This window comes from Aquila chrysaetos, unplaced genomic scaffold, assembly GCF_900496995.4.
Source record: "Aquila chrysaetos chrysaetos unplaced genomic scaffold, bAquChr1.4, whole genome shotgun sequence".
In the NCBI taxonomy this organism is placed as follows: Eukaryota; Metazoa; Chordata; class Aves; order Accipitriformes; family Accipitridae; genus Aquila; species Aquila chrysaetos.
Window position 1 is genome coordinate 321,519 of NW_024470382.1, and position 22,123 is coordinate 343,641.

The following is a 22,123-nucleotide window of genomic DNA, read 5'->3' on the forward strand; positions in this document are numbered from 1 at the left end:
GGAGGAGGTCTCACACCAACCAAAAAATTAACTGGATTGTGAACACACACAAAGCTTGCAACCAAATTTCACAAAGACTTCCCGTCTCTTGGGGCAAACATGGGACAAAAGCTGGAAAAAACTTGCCCTGTTGGAAGATGCTGCTTTCAGCAGTGGGAAAAGGTTTCTTACCTCTTCTCATGCTGCATTACCGGCATGGGATCATACCCATTTTCCCAGCTAGGCCTGGGCACTGATGCCCTATTCCTGCAGCTGCAAGAAGCCAGTCATGGAAGGCAACTGGCAAAACCCTGTCTCCCCCCATCCCTGCCACTGATGGTCCAGAACCGGCTGTCCTGAGAGGACTTGTTTGCTCTGCAGATTCCCGAAACAGCCCACTTTCACAATCATGCAGCTTGCGTGATGCTCATGGCCCAAGAGTCGCTTCCTGGCAGAGGCTTGGCTGTTCATAGTTGTTGAGCGCCTGCCACGGGGCACGGAGGGAGTTTTTCGAGGTGGAGGGGAGGAGCTGTGACAAGGGGGACTTCTCAAATAGCCAGTGCCTTGGGTGCATGTCCTGCCTCCTTCCTGCCCTGCTCTCCCGTGGAGACAAGGAGCACACGGTATCTTTGCCACCAACATGAGGCTTGTCCTGCTGGCATGTCTCTGGGGTAAGTGAGGTGGGATTTTTTTTCTCTTTGCTTTTGTCTTGGCATCTCTTTCTCAGTGGTTCTCCTCTTCCACTATCGCTTCTTCCACAGCCAGCAGCACAAAGCAAATGGGACATTGCGAGGAACTGAGATGCAATTGGTGGTATTTGATAGCTGAGTGTGGACGCTCAGATCCCCTCAGATGTCACTAGGCAGCTGCCCCACCTTGGCACCAATACCTAGACACCTTGAGAAGTGTCTCATTCGGGAACTGAATCCCAGTGCTCGTGAGCAAAGACAGCAGCACACAAGGTGGGCTTCCCTGCCCCTGTGTATCTGCTGTGGGTTCCTAGCCTCTGTGGGTTCGTAGAATCATGGAGTGGGTTGGGTTGGAAGGGACCTTTCAAGGTCAGCTAGTCCAAGCCCCCTGCAATGAGCAGGGACATCTTCAACAAGATCAGGTTGCTCAGAGCCCCAGCCAACCTGACCTTGAATGTTCCCAGGGATGGGGCATCTACCACCTCTCTGGGAAATCTGTGCCAGTCCTTCACCACCCTCATCATAAAAAATGTCTTCCTTGTATCTTCCTTCGTTCCTGTGCATCAGGGATGAGACCAGACCTGGTGGCAATGGGCAGAGGCACGGAGCGTGCTCAGTGGCTACGGTACGTGGGTAGGCACTTGAGGCTCCCAAGAGGATATGTTATCTGAATGCCACTGGAATTTACAGAGAAGGGGGATAACCATTAGGTATCTCAGCCCATAAACCTTAGAAGTAGCTAAAAAAAAAAAAAAAAAAAGGCAGATGGGTAAATGACTTGTCAGCAGTTCTGCCCTTGCCCAAAGCTGTTGGTCAATGCTTGGGATCTTGCCAGACTGCTGCATTTGGGAGCTGAAATCATTGTTTGTGTTCAGCTCTTCATTGCTGTTGACCTTCTACAGTGGGCACAAAGTCCCCTTCTCCTGAGTTTCCAGGAAAAACAGGTCCTGGCAAGGTTTTCCTCAGGCTTTCCCTCCCAAGGTTTGCCTCCACCTCTAGTTAATCCTCAGGGAAATCTGCTGAAGGGGAATAGCCTCTTTGCACAAGTCTCCAGACACATTCCGCCTTGAAGACGCTTCTTTGCACAACCCCACTAGCAGGCCCGTAGCTGTTCCCGTGGCATTTCATTGCTGCCATTAATGTCTGCAGGACTGACAGCAGTCCTAGGGTTAATTTTGTCTGGTGCCTGCCTGAAGTTCAGAGACAGCAATGCTTCTTCATGGTCTGGCCCTGACCAACAGGCAAGAATAAAAATGCTGTGCTGCTTGCAACTCATCACATTTTCAGCCGTTTCATTCAGTGGTGTACCTCTTGCCTGGCTGTTGATGAGAGCAGGGTGTCACACCAAGAGTCTCTAGGCAGAGACAAGCACCTCCAGCCCCAGTTTGACCCTCTGCTGCTCTGGACACCAGCCCTAGGATGAGATTGGTGTGCATCAGCCATGACTCAAGTCTTTGCACTGGCTGTCACAGGAGCCTAGATAATCTAATCTAATGTAATCTAATGTAATCTAGTCTAATCATCTAACCCGTCTGGTCACTGACTTTCAGGTGACTGAACATGGACAGCTCTGAAGCACAGCCTCGTCCTTGTGCTGAAAAGGTGTAGTGCAGGATGGAATCTCCCTGGGGACCACAGCCAAAAGCACCTCAGACAATCAGCCTTCTACAAGATTTAGATGATCGTCCCCACAAAGTGGCTCTGGGGAATCAAAGAAGGGGAAGAACCTTTGTGGACCTTGGCCAAGAGATAGCTCTGTGTTTTTGTGTACCCCTGAGCCCCCACAGAGCCTGCAGGGAAGACCAGCTCCTTGCAGTGGTGCAGCTGCCAAAGTACTGCTTGTAATTAATGAGAGCCTTACTTCCTGATAGAGGCATCCAGAGACTCCAGGGGATGGCTCCAGGCTTGGCAAGACACTGTCCAGAGAGGGAAAGTTGTCCTGGGGTAGGTAGCAATGCCTTCCCTCATTGCCAGTGGGGTTGACACATCCATGTTGAAGTCTTGAGCAATGTCACAGCTAGAAGATGACCTGACTAAAAGGAAGAATACTGGCCCTGTTGGCAGTGAAGACCAGGCCACCTTTATTGCACGCCCGCTCATGGCCAACACATTCTGCCCAATGAACACCAGGTCAGGAGCTAAGACATAAAAGGAGAGATATAAAACTGCAAGATATTCTCTAAACCCACTGAAATTAGGACCAATTTTTTTCCCCTCTTTTATTGTCGGGATGCTGAGTGCATCAATAGGTCTTAATTGTTTGAGCCTGGAGCCAACACCCACACCCTCTGGCCAGGGGCTCCATTTAAGCTCAGGGTTGGAAATTCAACCCTTACTTGAGCTCTGATGTGGGTATGCCTGTTTCCAGCCTTGTTCCTGAGCTGTTGATCAGGATTTTTGTCCTGGATTGACCTTGGTGCTGGCTCATTACCTTGTCTTCACCTGATGATTATTGTACTGTTGGGAGGTCCCATTGCTCTCATTATCCTTCTCTGCTCTTCTGGTGCTGTGGGACTGTTCCCTGTGGGTGAGCTCATTGGTTTGCCTGTGTGGTGGCTGCCCTTAGCTCCTGTCTTTTATTCCTTTAGAGAACAGCTGTGTTCTAATAGGCTATAGTCAAATGCCTTCACTCGCATGCTGTGCTCCAAATGTCTGTCTGCCTTGTTCAAACACTTGCATTCAAGCCACACGTGGCTTATCCTGCACCTAGCACAATGTTCCTTTCCTTCCCATCCTGTTAACACCACAGATTTATGTCAATGCTGCAGCACGGCTTTGCATGGACAAATTATGTTACATGCTTCTGAGAAGACTTCAGGAAAGAGCAATGCAGCAGACTCCCTTCCTCCAAATACAGGGAGGGGAAATAAGCCAAGGCAGAATGTTTTCAAAAGCGGAGGGAGATGTAGGAGCAGAGGAATGCAGAGCTGCTCCACTACTTGGCCAAAGGCCTATTGTTTCCAGTAAGTGGGGACAAAGAAGATATATAGGGTTATATTAAAGGTCAATAGGAATAGGATTGAAGGGTAAACAAGGAACTACAAAGCCAATTGAAGTTGAAGCAAATAGTAAATAGTAGGCTGAAGGAACAACGGCTACTTGAGAAAGACATATCTCAATTGAAAATGTGAAATATGAAGGCAGAGCAGGGAGACTAATTGGCACCTCTGACAAAGATCTGGGCATGAGGACTCAGTGGCTCCCTTCAGAGACATAGAAGGTGTTGCTGATATTTTATCCACAGCAGATAAGATTTGTTCATTGTTGCTCCGATATCTCATGGGATCTCTCCTCTTGGCATATGGTCTCTGTCCCTCTTGCAGCCTGCTCTGTTCCTTTCAGTTGCTGGCTCATCTGCTCAATTTTCTTCATGGCATGTGATTCAGTAAAAGACTCTTGATACTTTTATCGTGCAAATATGACTCAAAATGTGCTTCCTCTTCCATCTAGGAGTCTTCCACGCTTGCATAATGTGTGTGTGGGGGGGGGGGGGGGGGGGGGGAAGTATGAAAGACCAAATAAATTAAACAACCTGAGTACCTAAGTATCTGGTATGATCTAAAGGGTTTCTGCATTCGGCCTTGGTCTGTGCCATGGTTTGGCTCAAAGGTAAGAGCTACCAAGATGGCCAGGGACCTAGAGCACATGATCAATAAGGAGAAGCCAAAAGAGTTGGGTTTGTTTCTTCGGAAGAAGAGAAAGCAAAGGATGATGAAGTAGAAGCTTAGGATCACTTGAAGGTCAGCAGTAAAGATGAAAAAGCCAAAAGCTTCTTGACAGGGGCAGGACAGATAACAAGGCAATCAGGCAAGCCCTGCACCTTATATTGTTCCTCATGACTCTGAATGTTCATCCTGGACATCTTCTAGAGTCAAGGCCAATCATACCATCACAGATGTCCAAGAATTCATCCATAATCTGTGTCCATGAAAACAACTGGTCCATGGCATAGAAAGCATCTTCATCAGGCTGAATATGAACTGGTGACTGAGAGTTTGGTGCTGTAAGTCTCAGAAAGTCTGCTTTTCCCCAGGAGTGCACCAGTGAAAAACACTTCTCTAAGGGAAGACTTAGTCCTGAAAATAAACAAACTGCAGGCTAACTTAAAGTTTTTCTGAAAACAAACATTATTTTAATCACCAGTATTAAATATCAGAAGTGTAGGTTCACCAGTGTTATTTATCCAAGCCGACATTAAGCAGACTCCTTGCAAGCCATATCTCCAGAGGCCATGTTTATCTTCTGCTCCCTACTTCAACTTCTTACTTGCACATGCTGTGTCCTTGTCCTGGGACAATGTCTCTCATTGCACACTTTGTTCCTGAAGTTCTCATTATTGCAAGTGGTTTACAGTGACTTCATGAATGTGGCCCCATCAAGTTCCTAAGAGACCCTTCCCCGTCATCACTATATGGAGACTGTGTTTCTCTGTCCCCCAGTTCAGGCAGGAGTTAATCCACAGAGTCGATGAGGTAGGAAGGGACCTCTTCTTCCTTATCTTGTCCAGCTTCCTGCTCAAGCAGGGTCAGCTAGAGCAGGTTGTCATGGACAATATTAAGTCAGGTTTTGCATATCTCCAAGGATGGAGACTCTATAACCACTGTGGGCAGCCTGTTCCTGCGTTTGAGCATCCTCACAGTAAAAAAAAAGTGTTTTCTTGTTTTCCATATGCTCCCCATTCCTAGAGAGCATTTAAGAGGCAGAGGAACAGGCAGACACAGAGATCACTCCTGCCTTCTCCAAGAAGACTTCCTAGGGCACTGCCTGTTCACAAGCTAGTCCTGCCAGGAGAATGGCAGTTTTAGAAGTGCCAGAAATGATTTACTTTTTGCCAAAACAACAGAGGAAGAAAGATTCAGTGCTTTCTAGCAGGGGCTATTTTTCCTTAATATGTTGATGAACAGAAGAGCTTGGGAGGAGGGAAGTAGCACAGGGAGATGCAAGGAACAGGAGGGAGGGGGCCAGCATTGGAGGGTGAAGGGGGAGAGGCCAATTAAGGGGAGGAGTCAGGGTAAGAAATATTTGTCATCTGCCTCCCATCTTGGTCCTTACTGTCTTCTCTCCTGCTTCCCCAGCCGGCCACTGAGTCTGTCTCTCCAGAAGGACGATCTTCCTGCTCTACCCTGCCAACCAGGTCTTCAGGAGCTGGATTGTATAAGGTCTCTGCTGGTACCATGGGACCACTGGGAAATCTTCTCCCACCCAGGGATACCCACAGTGGAAGCCTGGCTGCCTTTGCTGGAACCAGGATGGAAACTGTGCTCTTCCTCTTGGCATGTCTTTGGGGTAAGTTTTCTCCTTTGCTCCTGGAGAACAGGGTTCTGGATACGGCCCGACAAATGGGACTTGTGATGGATTGACCCCTCTTGTATCCCCAGCCTTGGCAAGGAAATGGGTTTCGTGGCTGGAATAAGTGACTGAAGATCCAGAAAGCTTGAGTTTTAACCTCTGGCACTGGAAAAGGGCTTGACGTTTCTGAGACAAGAGAAGAGTGTAGTAGAGCTGATAATTTGGCTTCTGAAGGTCACCTAGAGATTTAGAGGCATTAACAATGCAAACATACAGAGGCAAACCCTGGGAACAAACAAATGCAAGCATAAAGACAGAGCTTCCTTTGACTGATCTGTGTAATCCAGAATGTAGTCCTGTTTTTTTCCTCCACCCTAGAGTCACAGTCTGTGTTGGAGCCAGGACCTAAGAGTGAATAAGCATAGCAGACCTCTGTTGCCTCCCTGTCAGAGTCAGTGCTTAGTGCAGCTGCATTTGTGTCCTGCAGATCAGCATAATCCAATAATTTAAACTAAAAAAGTAGTAAAAGAATTGGATAAGGATTATCCTAAAACAGTGATGTTGGTTTTTAACAAAATCTGTTACAAGTTGAGGCTGTTTCAGGGGCTAGGATGAAGTAAAGGCTGTGCCAGATCTGTAAATGATGAAGGAGGATGATCTGGGAATTTAAAGCTTGTTAGAAAAATATCTGTGCTTTCCACCAGCATAGAAGGGTGGACCTGGCAAGCCTTAGATGGCAGCCCTTGCTCTAAAGCCTCTGATATAGGCGTATAAAGGCCGTGGGGAGCAGCGCCCAGGACAAAAGATGTAGACACAGTTTAAGCATCTGACAGGGCCTTTCTGAGTAAGGAGGGATCTTCGGCATCTTCTGCCAGGCTTGGATCCCAACAGTAGCCTGGATTTTCCTTATACCCATAACGGGAAAGAGGCCTTTCTCTACCTCAAGTCTTCCTCCCTTATGGATGGATGTTGATTGGAAATACCTTCTTTTCTGCATTGTATGGGAGTCCAGTTGTTTAGCACGGACAGCACTGCAACTGTCAGCAGCTGGGAGGTGAATCCTACCCTATGGACTGTAGGTAGTTGCCTCAATGTAGGTGCCTAGAGCCATTGGAGTTGTCCTAGTTTCTCAATCCTGGACTCCAACTACTGCTCTGGAGGCTGCAGACCTACAAATGGCACTAGAAACCTTCATTTAGGTGAACAAACTACGCTCCACATGGCACCAGGTGAGCAAGCTCTGGATAGCAAAGTTCTGACAAGCATCTCGGACAAGGATGTGGATACCCTAATTTGTCCCCAGGGAAGTGACCTGAAAGCTTCCTTTGATAACTTGCACGATACAGGGAGAGTGGCAGAACTCAGGAGGAATGGCCACAGTCTTGTGCATGGAGCAGGGAGCTGCACAATGAGGGTGGGGAGGGATGATCTCAGCCCCATGGTGCCACAGTAGCTCAGGTTGTGTGGAGGCATATACTCCAGGACCTCCAGAATCTTCCTAAGGACCATAATCTGAGGTTTTCCTCTCATCTTCCGTGCAGGGCAGAGTCTAGGGTCTCCGTGGTGTGGAGCTGTCACACACCATGTCGGAGGGCATGTTGGGACTGTTGCATGACTGGCAATGATTGGTTCTCATTCAAGGTTTTGAATATCTGGCGTGTGTCTGGCAGAGACATATTAGTAGGAATCCCATGATCGGATCTGTTGTAGGTGACTAAGATCTTGCAGCTGCTTATAGAGATGCAGAGATGTGTTAGAGGTCCTAACACCATCTGTGCAAGAAATTTACACCACTAATTAACCATCAAGCTTTTCTTATAATGTTCCTGCTGGAAAAAAAGTGGTGAGCATTTCAGCAATCCTTCTCCAGACAGACCCAAAATGGCATTATTCCTGCAAGAGCAAGATGTTACGTTCTCCACTATCAGCCAAAACCTGGCTTATGCCCATTTTCCACCTTGGCTTCTTTTGGGATTCAGGTGTTGCCAACTCAGCTCCCATCAGACTTGCAAGTGGCCCCAGCCGCTGCGCAGGGCGGCTCGAGGTGCTTTGGGAACAGCAGTGGGGAACCGTGTGTGATGATAACTGGGATCTGTCCGACGCCATGGTCGTATGCAGGCAGTTGGACTGTGGTGACGCACTGTCAGCCCCTGGCTCGGCTCACTTTGGTCAAGGAACTGGTCGTATCTGGCTGGATGACATGAACTGCACCGGTACAGAAGCTGACCTTACTGCCTGCAGGACCAGACCCTGGGGAGAGCATAACTGCAATCATGAAGAAGACGCAGGCGTTGTGTGCTCAGGTAACTCATGTTTCCACCCCTCCCCTTGTGACCCCAGGAGGCTGTGCTGTGTAGAGGGATGTTCTTAAGCCTGTTTGCAAAATTTTATTTCTCCATCAGTGCTACCCTCAGGGCTCAGGATGGGGATGGCTGCTTCAGGCAGTGGCCTGTACCATGCCAAGGACAACGTTATCCAGCTCAGTTAAACACTGTGTGTGGGGGCGGTGGTGTTTGTGCTCATCCTGTTACTGGGGCAGAACAGAGATCGTAGGTTTTTTTCCCCAGTCCACATTATTCTTGCCTCTTATGCCATCACCATGAATTTAGCAGGTAAGGAGACTGAAGAATGCCCACCAGGACGCACATGCTTTCCATGCACATATTTCATGGCTGAAGTATGCCAGGGAAGTTGAGCATTTATGTGGCCTCTTTCCATTTGTATTTTGTGACAATACTCTCTCCTTGTGGATGTGTCTATTCTCCAGACTGGGACTGGGATGACAGATTCAGTTGTGGGTCACTTGTCTGTGAGCCAGTCCTAACTTGGATGTTACAGCATGATGCTAATGAATGCTGGGCTCCAGGAATTGGTTGGGGAAGGCTTGAAGGTGTGCCCTACCCCTCTACATCATGGTTAACTGGGGAGTAAAGCTTAATGAAGCGGGCCATGAACCCCAGGAGGTGGAAAGGGGATTGGGAGGTTGACAGGCTGCCCATTGCCCTCTTTCAGGTCAGTATTTCCTAAATGCTGCTCCACTCAGCACTGAACAATAAACCAAATTTCCAAACCGGAAATCCCCTACTTGGATCTGGAATGGGATTCAGGGCCATATTAAGACCCAGACATATGTATGTCTAAATGCAGGTGTCACCACTAGGGCTGGGTGTCTTCCTGTTGCAAGCAAGTTGCCAAGTGCAATCAGAGATGCCCTGGGTGATCTCACAACCTGGCAGATGAGATACAGGCCCTAAGGGAGACTCTAAAGGGGAATACCCATGGCATCACAAATGCTGCTGGATGCTTATTTGGGCAATTGAATCACATGCCAATATTTGGCCAGCTGAGCAGCTCCAGAGATGTCATTGACTAACTAGAATTTCAAGATCCGTCTCACATGAAGACACCAACAGGTCTATAAGTCATGTGGATGCCTTGACCTGTAGTGAGTCCCCACCCCTGGAGTAACATCGCAATGGGAATTGCACAGTCCTGTTTCATAAGGGATTCCCAGTCTATGCTGTTTATCTCTCTAATTCTGAACTCTGAAACCACAGAGGAAGATACAGAACTTGATCCTTATCAGCCTTTACCTTGAACAGTCCTGGGCAGTGCTAGTGGAGATCTTTCCTTGCCTTTGATCTCCAGGCAATCTTTCCATATGCAATCCCATATCATGTTCTTGGTTTTTTTTCTTTTTTTAATGCAGGAAGTAAAAAACCAGTTAAGCTGCAATTAGTGAATGGTTCAAGTCGCTGTGCTGGGAGAGTGGAGGTGCTTTATGGCCAGCAATGGGGAACTGTCTGTGATGACAACTGGGATATAATTGATGCTGAAGTCGTATGCCAGCAGCTGGGTTGCGGGACCGCTCTATCTGCTCCTTCCTCAGCTTACTTTGGGCGAGGGCCTGACCCCATTTGGCTTGATGATGTGAACTGCAAAGGTACCGAAGCTGCCCTCTCTGAATGCAGTGCAAAACCTTGGGGAAGCCATAACTGTGTGCATGGAGAAGATGCTGGTGTTGTGTGCTCAGGTAAATGCCACTTTGCGTGACACGACTGGGTTTGGTGGGGTGTGGAGAGATGCTGGAGGTGCTGTAGGAGGCCCTGTTCCCTTTGGAGCAGCGCTGACCCCAACACTCAAGAGAACTGTAAGATAAAAAGTGATTCATACTGTTAAGCCCTAAAGTGGTCTTGCTTCTTAATTAAAATCCACCACCACAGGAGCCACTGGTAAAAGACAGCAGTGCTGCAGGAATTATTTGTAGGGCTCCCCACGCACATGGCCAGTGGATGCCTTGGTAGAGCATCCTCTCTCACTGCAGAGATCAGTGGCTTTGGCAGCCCCACCATCCCACCCTCATGCCAGTAGACTTAGTTCCTTCTGAAGGTCCCCAAAAACTCTTGCAATAAGTGAGGTTCTTCCCATGGCCCACATTGTCCCTCCCAGTGTATTAGTATCAGTTCCTTCCATGCAACCAGAGCCCCGAGGTTACACCTCCAAGTCTCCCTTCATGATTCCCAGAGCCACCTACTCCTTCCCAGTTCACCAGCTGTCTGGTCAAGCAAGAGGCAGCATATGCCACAGCTGCTTTACCATTAGGCCTTTGCTGGTGGGCCAGTTATTATGAATACGCTGAGTGCTTGGACAACATTGGAAGGAGAAGAGTTGGTTTCCACCTGCCTTTCCTGTAACGAGGTACTAATTAGTGTCTTTCCTCTGTAGCCACATACAGAGTTTTGCAAAGTTTGTAGGGTCTTCATATATTGTGAAATCCACATTTTGTCCATTGACTTGTGGATAAAAACAGCATTAACATGAGGTTGAAGAGAGAGTAGGAGAGTGATTCTGGCACCTCTAGGTATCTAGCAATTTCTGGGGCCTGTTAAGGTTCACAAGACCTCTATAAGGGGCTGGCAGCAAGACACACAGCAGACCTGAAACCCCTTGCAATGGCAGACAGAGGCCAGAGCATCTTAAAAGCACTGGACATCCACATTTAAGCAAGGGTGGGGCTTGTCCTCTTCAATCCCAAGTATATTTAAGCTTGTAAAATCCATTGGTGAACATTGAACACTGTGATGGTGGAGGAAGTGCTTGTGTTGCCTCTTTATGCAATGTTTTCCCATGCAAAACTGTGAAACATGCTATGTTCATTGCCAAGTGGAGGACAGACACACCAGACTTGGCACCAGCTACTTTCCTGATTTTTTTTTTTTTCCTTTTTTTTCCCTGTAGGCTTTGCAGAACCTGCCCCACTTCGATTAGTGGATGGGTTGACCCACTGCTCTGGAAGAGTCGAGGTGTTTTATGGCCAGCGCTGGGGAACTGTGTGTGATGATGGCTGGGACTTGGTCGAGGCAGAAGTGGTGTGCAAGCAGCTGGGCTGTGGGCAGGCCTTGTCGGCTCCCCGTGAGGCTTACTTTGGGCAAGGATCTGGTCCCATTTGGCTGGATGATGTCAGCTGCACAGGGACAGAAGCTGCTCTCTCCCAGTGCAGAGACCCTTCTTGGGGAAGCCATAACTGTGGGCATGGAGAAGATGCTGGCGTGGTTTGTACAGGTACCCATCACTCATGGCATGTCATGGGGGAAGCTGTTACTGGGCGACCTTTTCTGACAGATCCTGAGGCCCAGGTCCTTCAGCACAAATAGGTCATCCAAAGAAAGTGACATGGAGTGCTTCAAAAGTGCTTCAGAAAAAGATGTGTCTAAACCTATATAAAATTCTGACCTCTCTTTCCTCTTGAAGCCTTTTTCATGAATTGCTTCTGGAGGCCAGTTTGCTACAGCAGACAGAAGAAACACTCATTTTGGGGTGTTTTCTCAGCTCAGCTACTCTTCAACTCAATAATTTTGCACTTCTTTCTCATAGTGCAACAGAGAAGAGCATGTGGAGTAGGAGGGATCTTCTTGCTGATTAAGTCAACTACTGCCCAGGCCATCCATGGCTGGCAGCTCTGGGTCTCAAATGCTACCATCATTCTTTCTCTTGTTCCTCTTCTTTCACGCAGATTCACAAAATTACATCTGTCAGGGATGCCTGTAGGTCTTCCAGTCCACTGCGCTGGCCAGCCAGTCCTGAGCAGTTCCCATCAGCAGTTACATAGTCTGGGGAGGAGGGATTCATATCTCAGACCTTAGATGTGAAAAATTCAGGTGTTAAATCTAACAGTGTGGGTTGACCTCACACCTGTGAAGAAAACAGGCACCTTCAGTGAGATTTGTCTGGCCTGTCTCATAGTCCCCAGCACCAGATACCTGATGTTCACCAACACCAGAGCTCGAAAACTTCAGCATCTGATATTAGCAGTCCTCAATGAACTCTTTCTGCTTTACCAGAATTCTGATTCCAGATGCTAAGAGTCCTTAACACAGCCTAGACCATAAGGCAACCTGGTGCTCCTGGACCAGTGTTAGTCCACAGGTCCCTGTCCCTTCCCAACTCAGCTAGCCAGCCCAGTGATACTCCCCCTAGCCTTATCCACCACAATAACAGGCTGCAGGCATAACTGTCATCTTCTGATGACAGTTCAAACAGAGCTGGCTGATTTTAGTAGGTGCTAGTCAACAAGAGACATCCACGGAGACCACCGCTCTAAGGGACTGAAATTGCTAAGGGTCTACTGAGCTGATAGGAAAAAATGAGCAATGTCTGTCTATGCCAGACTGATGCAACCCCGAAGTGAGCAGCACAGCGCAGTGCTCTACCCTGTCAGCACAGACCAAAATACAACAGAGAATTGAGGTCTTCATTTTTCTCAACACAGGGTTTGCTGAGCTTCTTCCAGTCCGGCTGGTGAATGGTTCGAATACCTGCTCTGGTAGAGTCGAGGTGTTTCATGAGCAGCAGTGGGGAACTGTCTGTGATGACAGCTGGGATTTGACAGATGCTCAAGTGGTGTGCAGGCAGCTGGGCTGTGGGACAGCCATCTCAGCGCCTGGTTCTGCTCGGTTTGGACAAGGAACTGGCCAAATTTGGCTGGATGATGTGAACTGTGCTGGGGCTGAAACCATCGTCCATGAGTGCCGGGCCAAGCCTTGGGGAGACCACAACTGTAACCACGGAGAGGATGCTGGTGTGGAATGCTCAGGTACCACTAATGCATGTCATGAAATGTGGGGTATGAGGGATGGCCTGTATTTGTAGGAAGAGTGCCAACAGGCCTGGACATCTTGTGGGGACTAGGGTGCTGCCAACTTTGTTCGCCAGTCCTGATGGCCAGGCTTGTAGAGGCTGACAAGTGAGGAGTCAGCACTCTCAAATGCACTGTTTCCACCAGTGCTCCGTTCTCTCCTCCCTATTTCAGTGCTCTGCTGTTAGGGAAGTAACCTGGGTACTCATTTATGATCACTCTGCAGGTGACTGATTTATTGCAAAAGCTCCAGTCAAGGAATGTGGGATCAAGCTGTGTGAGGCCATAGACATCTAGTGCCAGTTTAGAGATCATGGACCCAAGCCCTGTTGGCTTCCAGATCCCTGAAAGGAGGGATTTTTGCCCTCTGCACAGAGCTCTGAAGCATGCAAGGCTCCCCAAACATTTTGCAATTGTGTTTCGGTCCAGGTGTTACGGTACCAGCTCCTGTCCGGCTCGTGAACGGTCCGACTCATTGCGCTGGAAGAGTCGAGGTGTTTCATGAGCAGCAGTGGGGAACCATCTGTGATGACGACTGGGATACAGCTGAAGCCAGCGTTGTGTGCAGGCAGCTGGGCTGTGGGGCAGCGCTGTCAGCCCCGGGTTCAGCTCATTTTGGGCAAGGGCCTGACCCTATCTGGCTGGACAATGTGAATTGTGCAGGGAACGAAGCCGCCCTCTCTGAGTGTAAGGCCCAGCCTTGGGGGTCCCATAACTGCAAGCATGGAGAAGATGCTGGTGTTGTGTGCTCAGGTAACCACCGTCTGTGTCCGTCTGCATGACAGGGAAGGTTTTCTATTACCAAGAGGGGTATTTATGTAGCACCCCAGCAGCAGGCTATCTTGAAGTGCCCTGAATCTGGGTCGTGAGGTCTCTTTCATCATAGTGGAGATCTCTTAAAAATTCCTCTGTTTTTTGTTTTTCTTCTTGGCGTGTGTGTAGCTGTTCTTGTAAACAGAAGCTGCGTGCTTTCCTTGACTTGGATTTCTTACTTATATACTGCAGAATATGGTACACAGTCTGTTGTCCACTTAGCTCTGAATACAACAACTGGAGAAGATATCCCAACATTAGGCAACTGGATAAATGCATCATGGATGTCTTTAGGCTCACATAGATTTTATCTTATTTTTAATCAGGCAAATGGCAACTTAATGTATATCTATCCCTGCCCTTGTTTTTTTCTTCAGATATACCAAGAATAGCTCCACTGAGGTTAGTGAATGGACCAAATCGTTGCAGTGGGAGAGTTGAAGTTTTTTATGGCCAGCAGTGGGGAACGGTATGTGATGACTACTGGGATATAAGCAATGCTGAAGTTGTTTGCCGACAGCTGGGCTGTGGGAGAGCACTATCCATTGCAGCCTCTGCTTATTTTGGAGAAGGATCTGGCCCTATCTGGCTGGATGACGTGAACTGCACAGGGAGTGAAAATGCCCTCTCCAAATGTGAAACCACTCTATGGGGAGTCCATAACTGTAGGCATGGAGAAGATGCTGGTGTTGTGTGCTTGGGTAAGTCTCACCTGTGTCACCACTTGCTTGACTTCTGTGGTATGTGGAGGGATGTTTGAACTGCCATAGGGTACCCTCTTCCTGTCTTGTGACTCTAAAACCATAGTACTGTGCAGAGATAGTGCTTCAAACAGGGATGTGGGTGAATCCACCTGTGTACCCCTCTCCTTCCCATTCAAAAGCTAATCATAACATTGTGGTGCTGCAGTCCAGCCTGCTGCTGGCTGTGCAGAAGAATTTAAATTTGGGACTCTTTCCCACATGAGTTACCAGTAAACCTGGTGGCATTGCAGGACTGGTGTGATTTGCCCTGTTAGAGAGGGTGTACGGTCACTTGGACTCTTCTACTGCTGCCAGTGACATCCCCAGTGAACATAACCCATTTGAAAAATCAAGATATGCTCCCCATTTTTCTCTCTCTTTCCTCTTCCAGATAAGAATATTAAAAAATTTTGCAGAAACCCACTTACTCTACCTCTCCTCCTCCCTCACTTAGTAGAACCACTTTCATGAGACCTTTTTTCACCAATGTTTTTCTAGCATTTTTCTCTGAAACCTCCACAGTTGATACACATTTCCTCAAAGTGTTGCAGCACTGCACTTTGTTGCCACTAGAAGGAAACCTTGAGTTCATTGTCATTACCTGGAATTTATTCTACAGCCTCTTGCCTCTTTGCAGGGCATAACTACCATTTATTCTTTGCATCTGCCTTTTGTTAAGACTGTTATATCCCTTTTCTGTTTCCTCAGCCTCTTCCCAGTTCCCTCTTGGGACACTTTTTTAAGCTTCTCCTCATTCCTGTCATTCTTCTCTGGTTTCTCCTTAACTGTTGGGCATATTTCTTTTAGTCTGTTATGCCAGCTGAGGCTTTGCCAGTGCTGAGTAGCTCTGAAGGCTTGGTTTGTATAACTCGTAGCACTCCCATTTATACGTGTTCATGTCTTTCTCAGAACAGCCTGATATGGTGGAGTGTCACTCTCACTCCTTTATATCCCTTAAATCCCTCTGAGAAGACTGGTTACTTAATTCATCCTTCTTCATCCTCTATATGATCATTTTACCATCCAGAAGTGGTGAACTTTTGCCTTGCCCTTGCAGGAGACAAACTGTTTTCATCTGGTTGCTTGCCCACATCTTGAAAACACCCTGTGGATTCACTGACGAAACACAGATGCCTGTCTCCAAATTAAACATCCTGATGTCCCTTTGTAGCCAGTGAAGACTGAGTCAATGCAGTCAATGGCAGGATTTAGCCCATCCTGATGCAGATGCCCAAAGCAGATTAAAGAAATTGCAACCCAACAGTGCTCCTTTCCTTCCATTCACTATAAAGGGTACTGAGGGTCCTCAGCAGAGTTGTAAAAGTGAGGTTCAGCTGCCTAAACATAGGTGTCCAGTGTCATCTGAGACGTCCCACTATATCCCACCCAGTCTCTAATTGCAGGTCCAGAAGGGCACCAATCTCCCTTGAGTCCTGAATCAAGCCTGCGAATCCCATCGGGATGTCTGAGATTCCCTGGGCATCTCAGATGGCACCAGGTACCAGCGCTCAGGGAAGCCGGTCAGCCCCTGGAAGTTTATGCTTAAGGGCTCCAAGTCTAGCTGAGGTGAATCATACCCCAGTTTTCTTGCCGTGCTCTCTAAAGGGGTCTTTCTTGCTAATTCCTTTGCCTTAGTCCGTGGGGTTTCTTGCACTTGCTGTCTGGGCACAGGTGTCTTTCTAGTCAAAGACAGAGGGGGAAAGAAGGCTTTAAGGACTTCAGATTTTGGGGGTGAGATCCATCAATACATCTCCTTTCTTCAGTTTTGGACAGCATCTTTCCTTGACTTTTGGGGCAAGAAGAGGGAAAACAATGACACTGAACTTTCTTTGTCCATGCTGCTTGTCCCTGTAGGTCATACTAAGCCAATGGGTACACACTGTGTTTGCTGACGTGGCTAGCAGGAACCTGTTTGCCAGAATAAAACTTACCTGGTCTTACCTTTTTGGTTCAGGTGTTCCAGAACCAGCCCCGATCCGACTAGTGAACGGTTCAAATATCTGCTCTGGTAGAGTCGAGGTGTTTCATGAGCAGCAGTGGGGAACCGTCTGTGATGACAGCTGGGATTTGACAGATGCTCAAGTGGTGTGCAGGCAGCTGGGCTGTGGGACAGCCATCTCAGCCCCCGGCTCTGCTCGGTTTGGACAAGGAACCAGGCAAATTTGGCTGGATGATGTGAACTGTGCAGGGGCTGAAAATGCCCTCTCTGATTGCCAGGCAAGGTCTTGGGGAGAGCACAACTGTAACCACAGAGAAGATGCTGGTGTGGTCTGCTCAGGTACTGTTATGCCATGTAATGTGGGGTGCATGGGGACTGTGTTTCAGGAAGAGGTGCCTGCGGCCCTGGGGGACACGTTTTACCATGATATTGCTTTTAGATGAGATACAGAAGGAGTGAATCCAATCCTATTTTAGATTTCTTAGGGGATCCAAGACACCTGTACAGTGCTTGGGAATACAGGAGAGGAACCGGTGCTCCTCTGGAGCATCAGCTGCAAACCAGGCAGAATAAACTGGCTCCCAAAATGGGCATGTGTATTTAGTAGCTAAAATCCCACCTGCAGTATGGGCTAAGTGGGGAGAAGGCCCAGGTGCTGTGGGGTGTCATCAGTGGGTGACGTGTGGGAGGGTTGTGTTGAGTAATGAGGTAAAGGGCACTCTCCACTCCAAATCACAGTGGCACAGCATCGTGACAGAGAGACCTGTGCCACAGTTGCTGGGGAATATTCCTGGGAAGGTGATTTGGGGAGGAAAAACAAGGGGGACAGGCTGCCCTGGTCATCCTTGACCTCTGCAGAAAATGGGAGTGCTGTGTAGCCAGTGATGGCACTGGTGGCATCTGCAGCTTACCCTGGGGCCCCGAGCCAAGAGTTCAGCTCCTTGAAGCTCTCACCAGCAGTAATCTGCTGCAGGTACAAATGGGCTCTGAGACAGTGCCACCTCATCAAGGTAGCAAAGCTGACTGATGCTCTGGTGATCAACATCCATGTCCACAGCTTTCTTTGGCACAAGACATCTGTGAGGAGGGGTTTTTGCGCTCTGCACAGAGCTCTGAAGCATGCAAGGCTCCCCAAATATTTTGCAATTATGTTTTGGTCCAGGTGTTACGGAACCAGCTCCCGTCCGGCTCGTGAATGGTCCAAATCGTTGTGCTGGGAGAGTCGAGGTGTTTCATGAGCAGCAGTGGGGAACCATCTGTGATGACGACTGGGATACAGCTGAAGCCAGCGTTGTGTGCAGGCAGCTGGGCTGTGGGGCAGCGCTGTCAGCCCCGGGTTCAGCTCATTTTGGGCAAGGGCCTGACCCTATCTGGCTGGACAATGTGAATTGTGCAGGGAACGAAGCTGCCCTCTCTGAGTGTAAGGCCCAGCCTTGGGGGTCCCATAACTGCAAGCATGGAGAAGATGCCGGTGTTGTGTGCTCAGGTAACCACCGTCTGTGTCTCAGTCTTGATGGAGTTGGGGAAGCGTGCTGGGGAAATGTCTTCATCCTCAACAGAAGGTCTTCTCTGAGCTCATGATGCTCCTAGTGTGTGCTATTAATCACCATGGTGTATAAATGCATAGCTGTGTAATTTATACAACACTCATGGCCCTGGCCATGGTCAGCGGTCCGCACTGATTCAGAATTAGGGAGTTACCATCAGCAAGCCCCAGGCTCATAGCTGTATCAAGGTTTGTATTCCACACCTCAGCTCCTAAAGGCTCCAAGACTTTTCCAGGGCTGGACAGGTCCCAGAAATATCCCATTCCTGCTGAGGCATAGGCTTGTGGTGTCGTATAGACAGAGTCACCACTAAGTCTACACTTTTACATGAAGATCACAGGTAAAACCAAGCAGTGTTGTCAGCAAGTCTTGGTGTTTGGCTGATTGGGAAATTTACTTCATGCCATCAGGTAAAGCAATAAAACGTCCCATTTCAGGATTCATAGAGAAGTTTAGAAACCTGAAACCACTGAATGTGTCTTTGCAGCACTTGTATCTAAGTGTTTTTTCAGTTTTCTCTCCAGTGTCTCTTGCAATCTGCAGTCCTGAAGAAACCTCTTGCTTTGTTAAAGCAATTGAGAGGCTCATAGGATAGTTCAGGTTACAGGGACTACGGGAGTTCTCTACACCAGTCTCCTGGTCAAAGCAAGATCAGCTATGAGGTCAGACCAGCAGACCTTTATCCAGGCTCAAAAACCTAGTCTGACAATGTTTCAGGGCAATCCTAAACAATTCCAATATTTTCTTTAAAATCAGGCATCCTGTTTTCTCAACTTTTAGCTGTTCTTTTCTACATTTCTGGGATGTCTGAGTGAGAAGCTAGCAGAGCTTTCCTGGAGTCCCTCCTTCCTTCTCTGAAAAGCTTTGGGAAACTTCAGGAGAACTCAGTGCTCTTTCAAGCAGTGTCATCTCCCCTACCATGAACACAGCAAAGTACATGCCTGCAGCTGAGCTGGTTGAAATGCTCTCACCCAGTGCTGGGTGACATAGTCTCAGCTATGGACAGGACAGACCCTTTGTTAAACACCTAATTTTAACCTCCTCTTTTGACTAACTTGATTTGGCACACTGCTTCGGTGCAGGAAAGGGTTGGCTGATGCTTTTTAAGAGCATTTATTGTCCAATTCAGCTGGCTTTACCAGCCATGAGAGTTTTCGAGGAAGATTAAGTGTCTATTAATATACATTACCATAATCTGCTTTCTCCTAGCCAATTATTCAGAACACATATGGTGAATATTGCAGTAACTGGAGTAAAAGGTGTAAGACCAAAAGAAAGTTTCAGGAATATGGGCACTGGACAGTCTGTTCCCTGATGGACATTATGAAGCTTCACTTATGTGACCCAGTTTATCTGAGCATGCATCATGTTCCTGGACATAGGTACCTAATGCTATATAAGACACCTAACAGTACGCAGACATCTATGTGGGGCTGGCTGATGTGATCCTGGAGCTAAGAGACCCACACCCTTCCAACATGACAGCTGGAGGATGGCAAGGATGCCCTAGCACATCTCAAATGGGAAAAGACACCTAATTGGAGGCTCTTGGATTGCTCCCATTGCACAGGTTTTGTCTGTAGATTACATTACTTTTTAACTTCAGAGCTCAGCCTAGCAGATTGCTATTTATTCAGAGCAGGCACAGCGTCCCGTGTCACCGTAGCATTGGCAGCAATTCAAACAAACCATCTGAAACCTGCCTGCTTGGAAGGGATGCATTAGCATGTCTTACTGGTTGGGAGACCTGAAATACCTCTCCCAGACCTAACTGGGATATTTCTGCCAGTCTGCAGAGCCACATAGACTTTGGGGTAACCCTGAATGGACACCTAAAGTGTCCTCTTTAGCCATCTGTTCTTCATCCGTGGGACAGCCTGGTTAGCACTTGTCCCCTACAACGTGTCAGTTGCAGTGTATTTGTGCGCATTTATCCTTTTTGGTTGCTTTTTCTGCAGGTACTCCAGAAGTGCCTCCGGTCCGGCTGGTGAATGGCCCCACTCGTTGTGCTGGGAGAGTTGAGGTGCTTCATAGCCAGCAGTGGGGGACGATCTGTGATGACAGCTGGGACTTGAGCGATGCTGCAGTGGTGTGCCAGCAGCTGGGCTGTGGGATGGCCATGTCCGCCCCAGGTTCAGCTTATTTTGGGCAAGGTTTTGGCCGTATCTGGCTGGATGATGTGAAATGCTCTGGTAAAGAATCAGCCCTCTCTGAGTGTACAGCGAGGCCTTGGGGAGTCCATAATTGTAATCATGGAGAAGATGCGGGCATCGTATGCTCAGGTAACCTTCATCCATGTCTTGTCCTACTAGGCATTAGTCGACACTAAGCTTCTAGGCTGGATGTTGGGGCTGGTGGCTCTTTGTCCTTTCCCAGTCTAACCTTCTTGTCTTAGACAAGTACCACAGGGTGACGTTGGAGGTATGTACTTGGAGCTTGCTGTTTTGAGGGATGATTCCCATCCCTCCATGTGACACTTTTCCTATTTGCATTTTTTAAATATCACTAAATACTATATCCACACTAGTAAATTTCAGTGGCTCGTTAGGCTAAAGCAAGCTGCTTTTACAGATCTGGATTGCTTACATTTCCTTCCAGGTGGGATCTAAACCTCACAGATTGTTCCAGAGTGGAGAAGAGAGATGATATTGCCAGCCAACATGAGTATGACATTCATTTAACCCAAACAAAAGTGATGTCTGAAGTCCAAAGACCATGCAGTATAGAAGCAAACAACTGAGACTCTGTTGTATCACGCTCAAATGCAAGCACCAAACTGATGCGCCCAAATCAGGGGCATGTTTGCCCTGGGAACCTATTCAGTTAATGAAGAGAGAGAGGCAACTGCATGGGGCAAGACAGTCCCGCTACCCTCTGAATCACCTCAGATGCCTCTCACTCCCCTGGCTATAGAAGGAACTTTGGGTCATGTTGTGTCTAATTTGGGTACCTCTGTGCTTGCCTGCACATGGTCCCACTGGCCACAATTCCTGCCACAAGACAAGTTTCTAGGCATCTTCTCTCAGGGGGTGGAGGAAATATTTGCAGAACACTGTTGGGCACTTGAAGTCAACTTGAATCCTTGCACCGTCTCACATTAGCATCCCTTCCCTGCCCAATAGGTCATACAGTTCCTATGCCAATTCATCCTCTTCTGCTGATATTGCCTCTAATCCACAAAAGTTGTCTTGTGCTGATGGTAGGTATAGAGTATATAAACATTTGGCTCTTGCTGTATGGGCTTGGACAGCCTTGGGTAGCCAGCACCCTTCCCCCAGAAGTGTTCATGTACTGCAGTGAAGTCCTCACATAGCTTGCCCTCTCATAAGTAGGACAGACTGAAACTCGTGGCCCTCTGAGACATTCCCTCCAAGCCTTAAACCATTTCTGTGCCTCTTCTCACCTTCTGTTTAAAAAAAAAAAAAAAAAAAAAAAGACATGTACCTGAACTTCCTGTTCCTGTGGGTCTGTGTGATGCTCTGTGTTGTGGTCAGATCACCACCAGCTTCACCTCATTTCTGCCCCCCCCAAGAGCCACACTAAACTAGGGCACCTCCCAAAAGCATGATGATATGAACTGCTTTAGACCTGCTTTGGAATGAGGTGAACTGGTCTGGGAGAGGTGGACGAGAGGACACAGTCATCTGTCCTTCCCATAAAACTAGGTTGAGTTGGCCAACTAACTTCGAGACACCCGATGTCAATATTGAGCTGAAGACCTTTGCTCTTTGCTTCATTGGGATTAAAGTGTTTATGTTGTGCTGACAGGCACAAAGCACCTTGCTTTTTGGAAAGCAACAAATCACAAAAAAATTGTGTGTTGAAGGCTAGGTCTTGCTTGGACATCCCTGAAAGGGGAAATTATCCACTTGTAAAGTGCCGGCACTGATCTGAATGTTAGTGGAGGCAAATGTTTCTCTGCAGACCTGAGAAATGGTATGCTGCCATACCTTTGGTATAAATATTCATCGTATTCATTTATCACATAC

At 48.0% G+C, this 22,123-nt stretch overlaps 1 protein-coding gene across 2 annotated transcripts; it reads left to right on the forward strand.

Annotated features, from left to right (window-relative positions):
- Nucleotides 1-450: 450 nt before the first annotated feature.
- On the forward strand, nt 451-21,899 carry LOC115337788 (deleted in malignant brain tumors 1 protein-like). Of its 2 annotated transcripts, XM_030006189.2 has the most exons (13): nt 452-650; nt 2,219-2,612; nt 5,744-5,954; nt 7,937-8,260; nt 9,667-9,990; nt 11,196-11,519; nt 12,727-13,050; nt 13,522-13,845; nt 14,283-14,606; nt 16,603-16,926; nt 17,750-18,073; nt 20,093-20,416; nt 20,733-21,899. In XM_030006189.2, exons 2-13 carry the CDS (start codon nt 2,517-2,519, stop codon nt 20,741-20,743), a joined length of 3,234 nt encoding a protein of 1,077 aa, XP_029862049.1. In that variant the 5' UTR covers nt 452-650; nt 2,219-2,516; the 3' UTR covers nt 20,744-21,899. The 2 variants fall into 2 exon arrangements, with proteins under 2 accessions (XP_029862050.1, XP_029862049.1); XM_030006190.2 differs by lacking the exons at nt 20,093-20,416; nt 20,733-21,899 and adding an exon at nt 19,344-19,498 and having other exon boundaries at nt 451-650.
- Nucleotides 21,900-22,123: the final 224 nt, after the last annotated feature.

Bases quoted from the DNA above. Each gene is read 5' to 3' on its own strand.
- LOC115337788 (XM_030006189.2), top strand. From the start codon at position 2,517: ATGAGAGCCTTACTTCCTGATAGAGGCATCCAGAGACTCCAGGGGATG. The intron at 2,613-5,743 runs GTAGGTAGCAAT...CTGCTTCCCCAG, and splicing joins AGAGGGAAAGTTGTCCTGGG to CCGGCCACTGAGTCTGTCTC. The intron at 9,991-11,195 runs GTAAATGCCACT...TTTTCCCTGTAG, and splicing joins TGCTGGTGTTGTGTGCTCAG to GCTTTGCAGAACCTGCCCCA.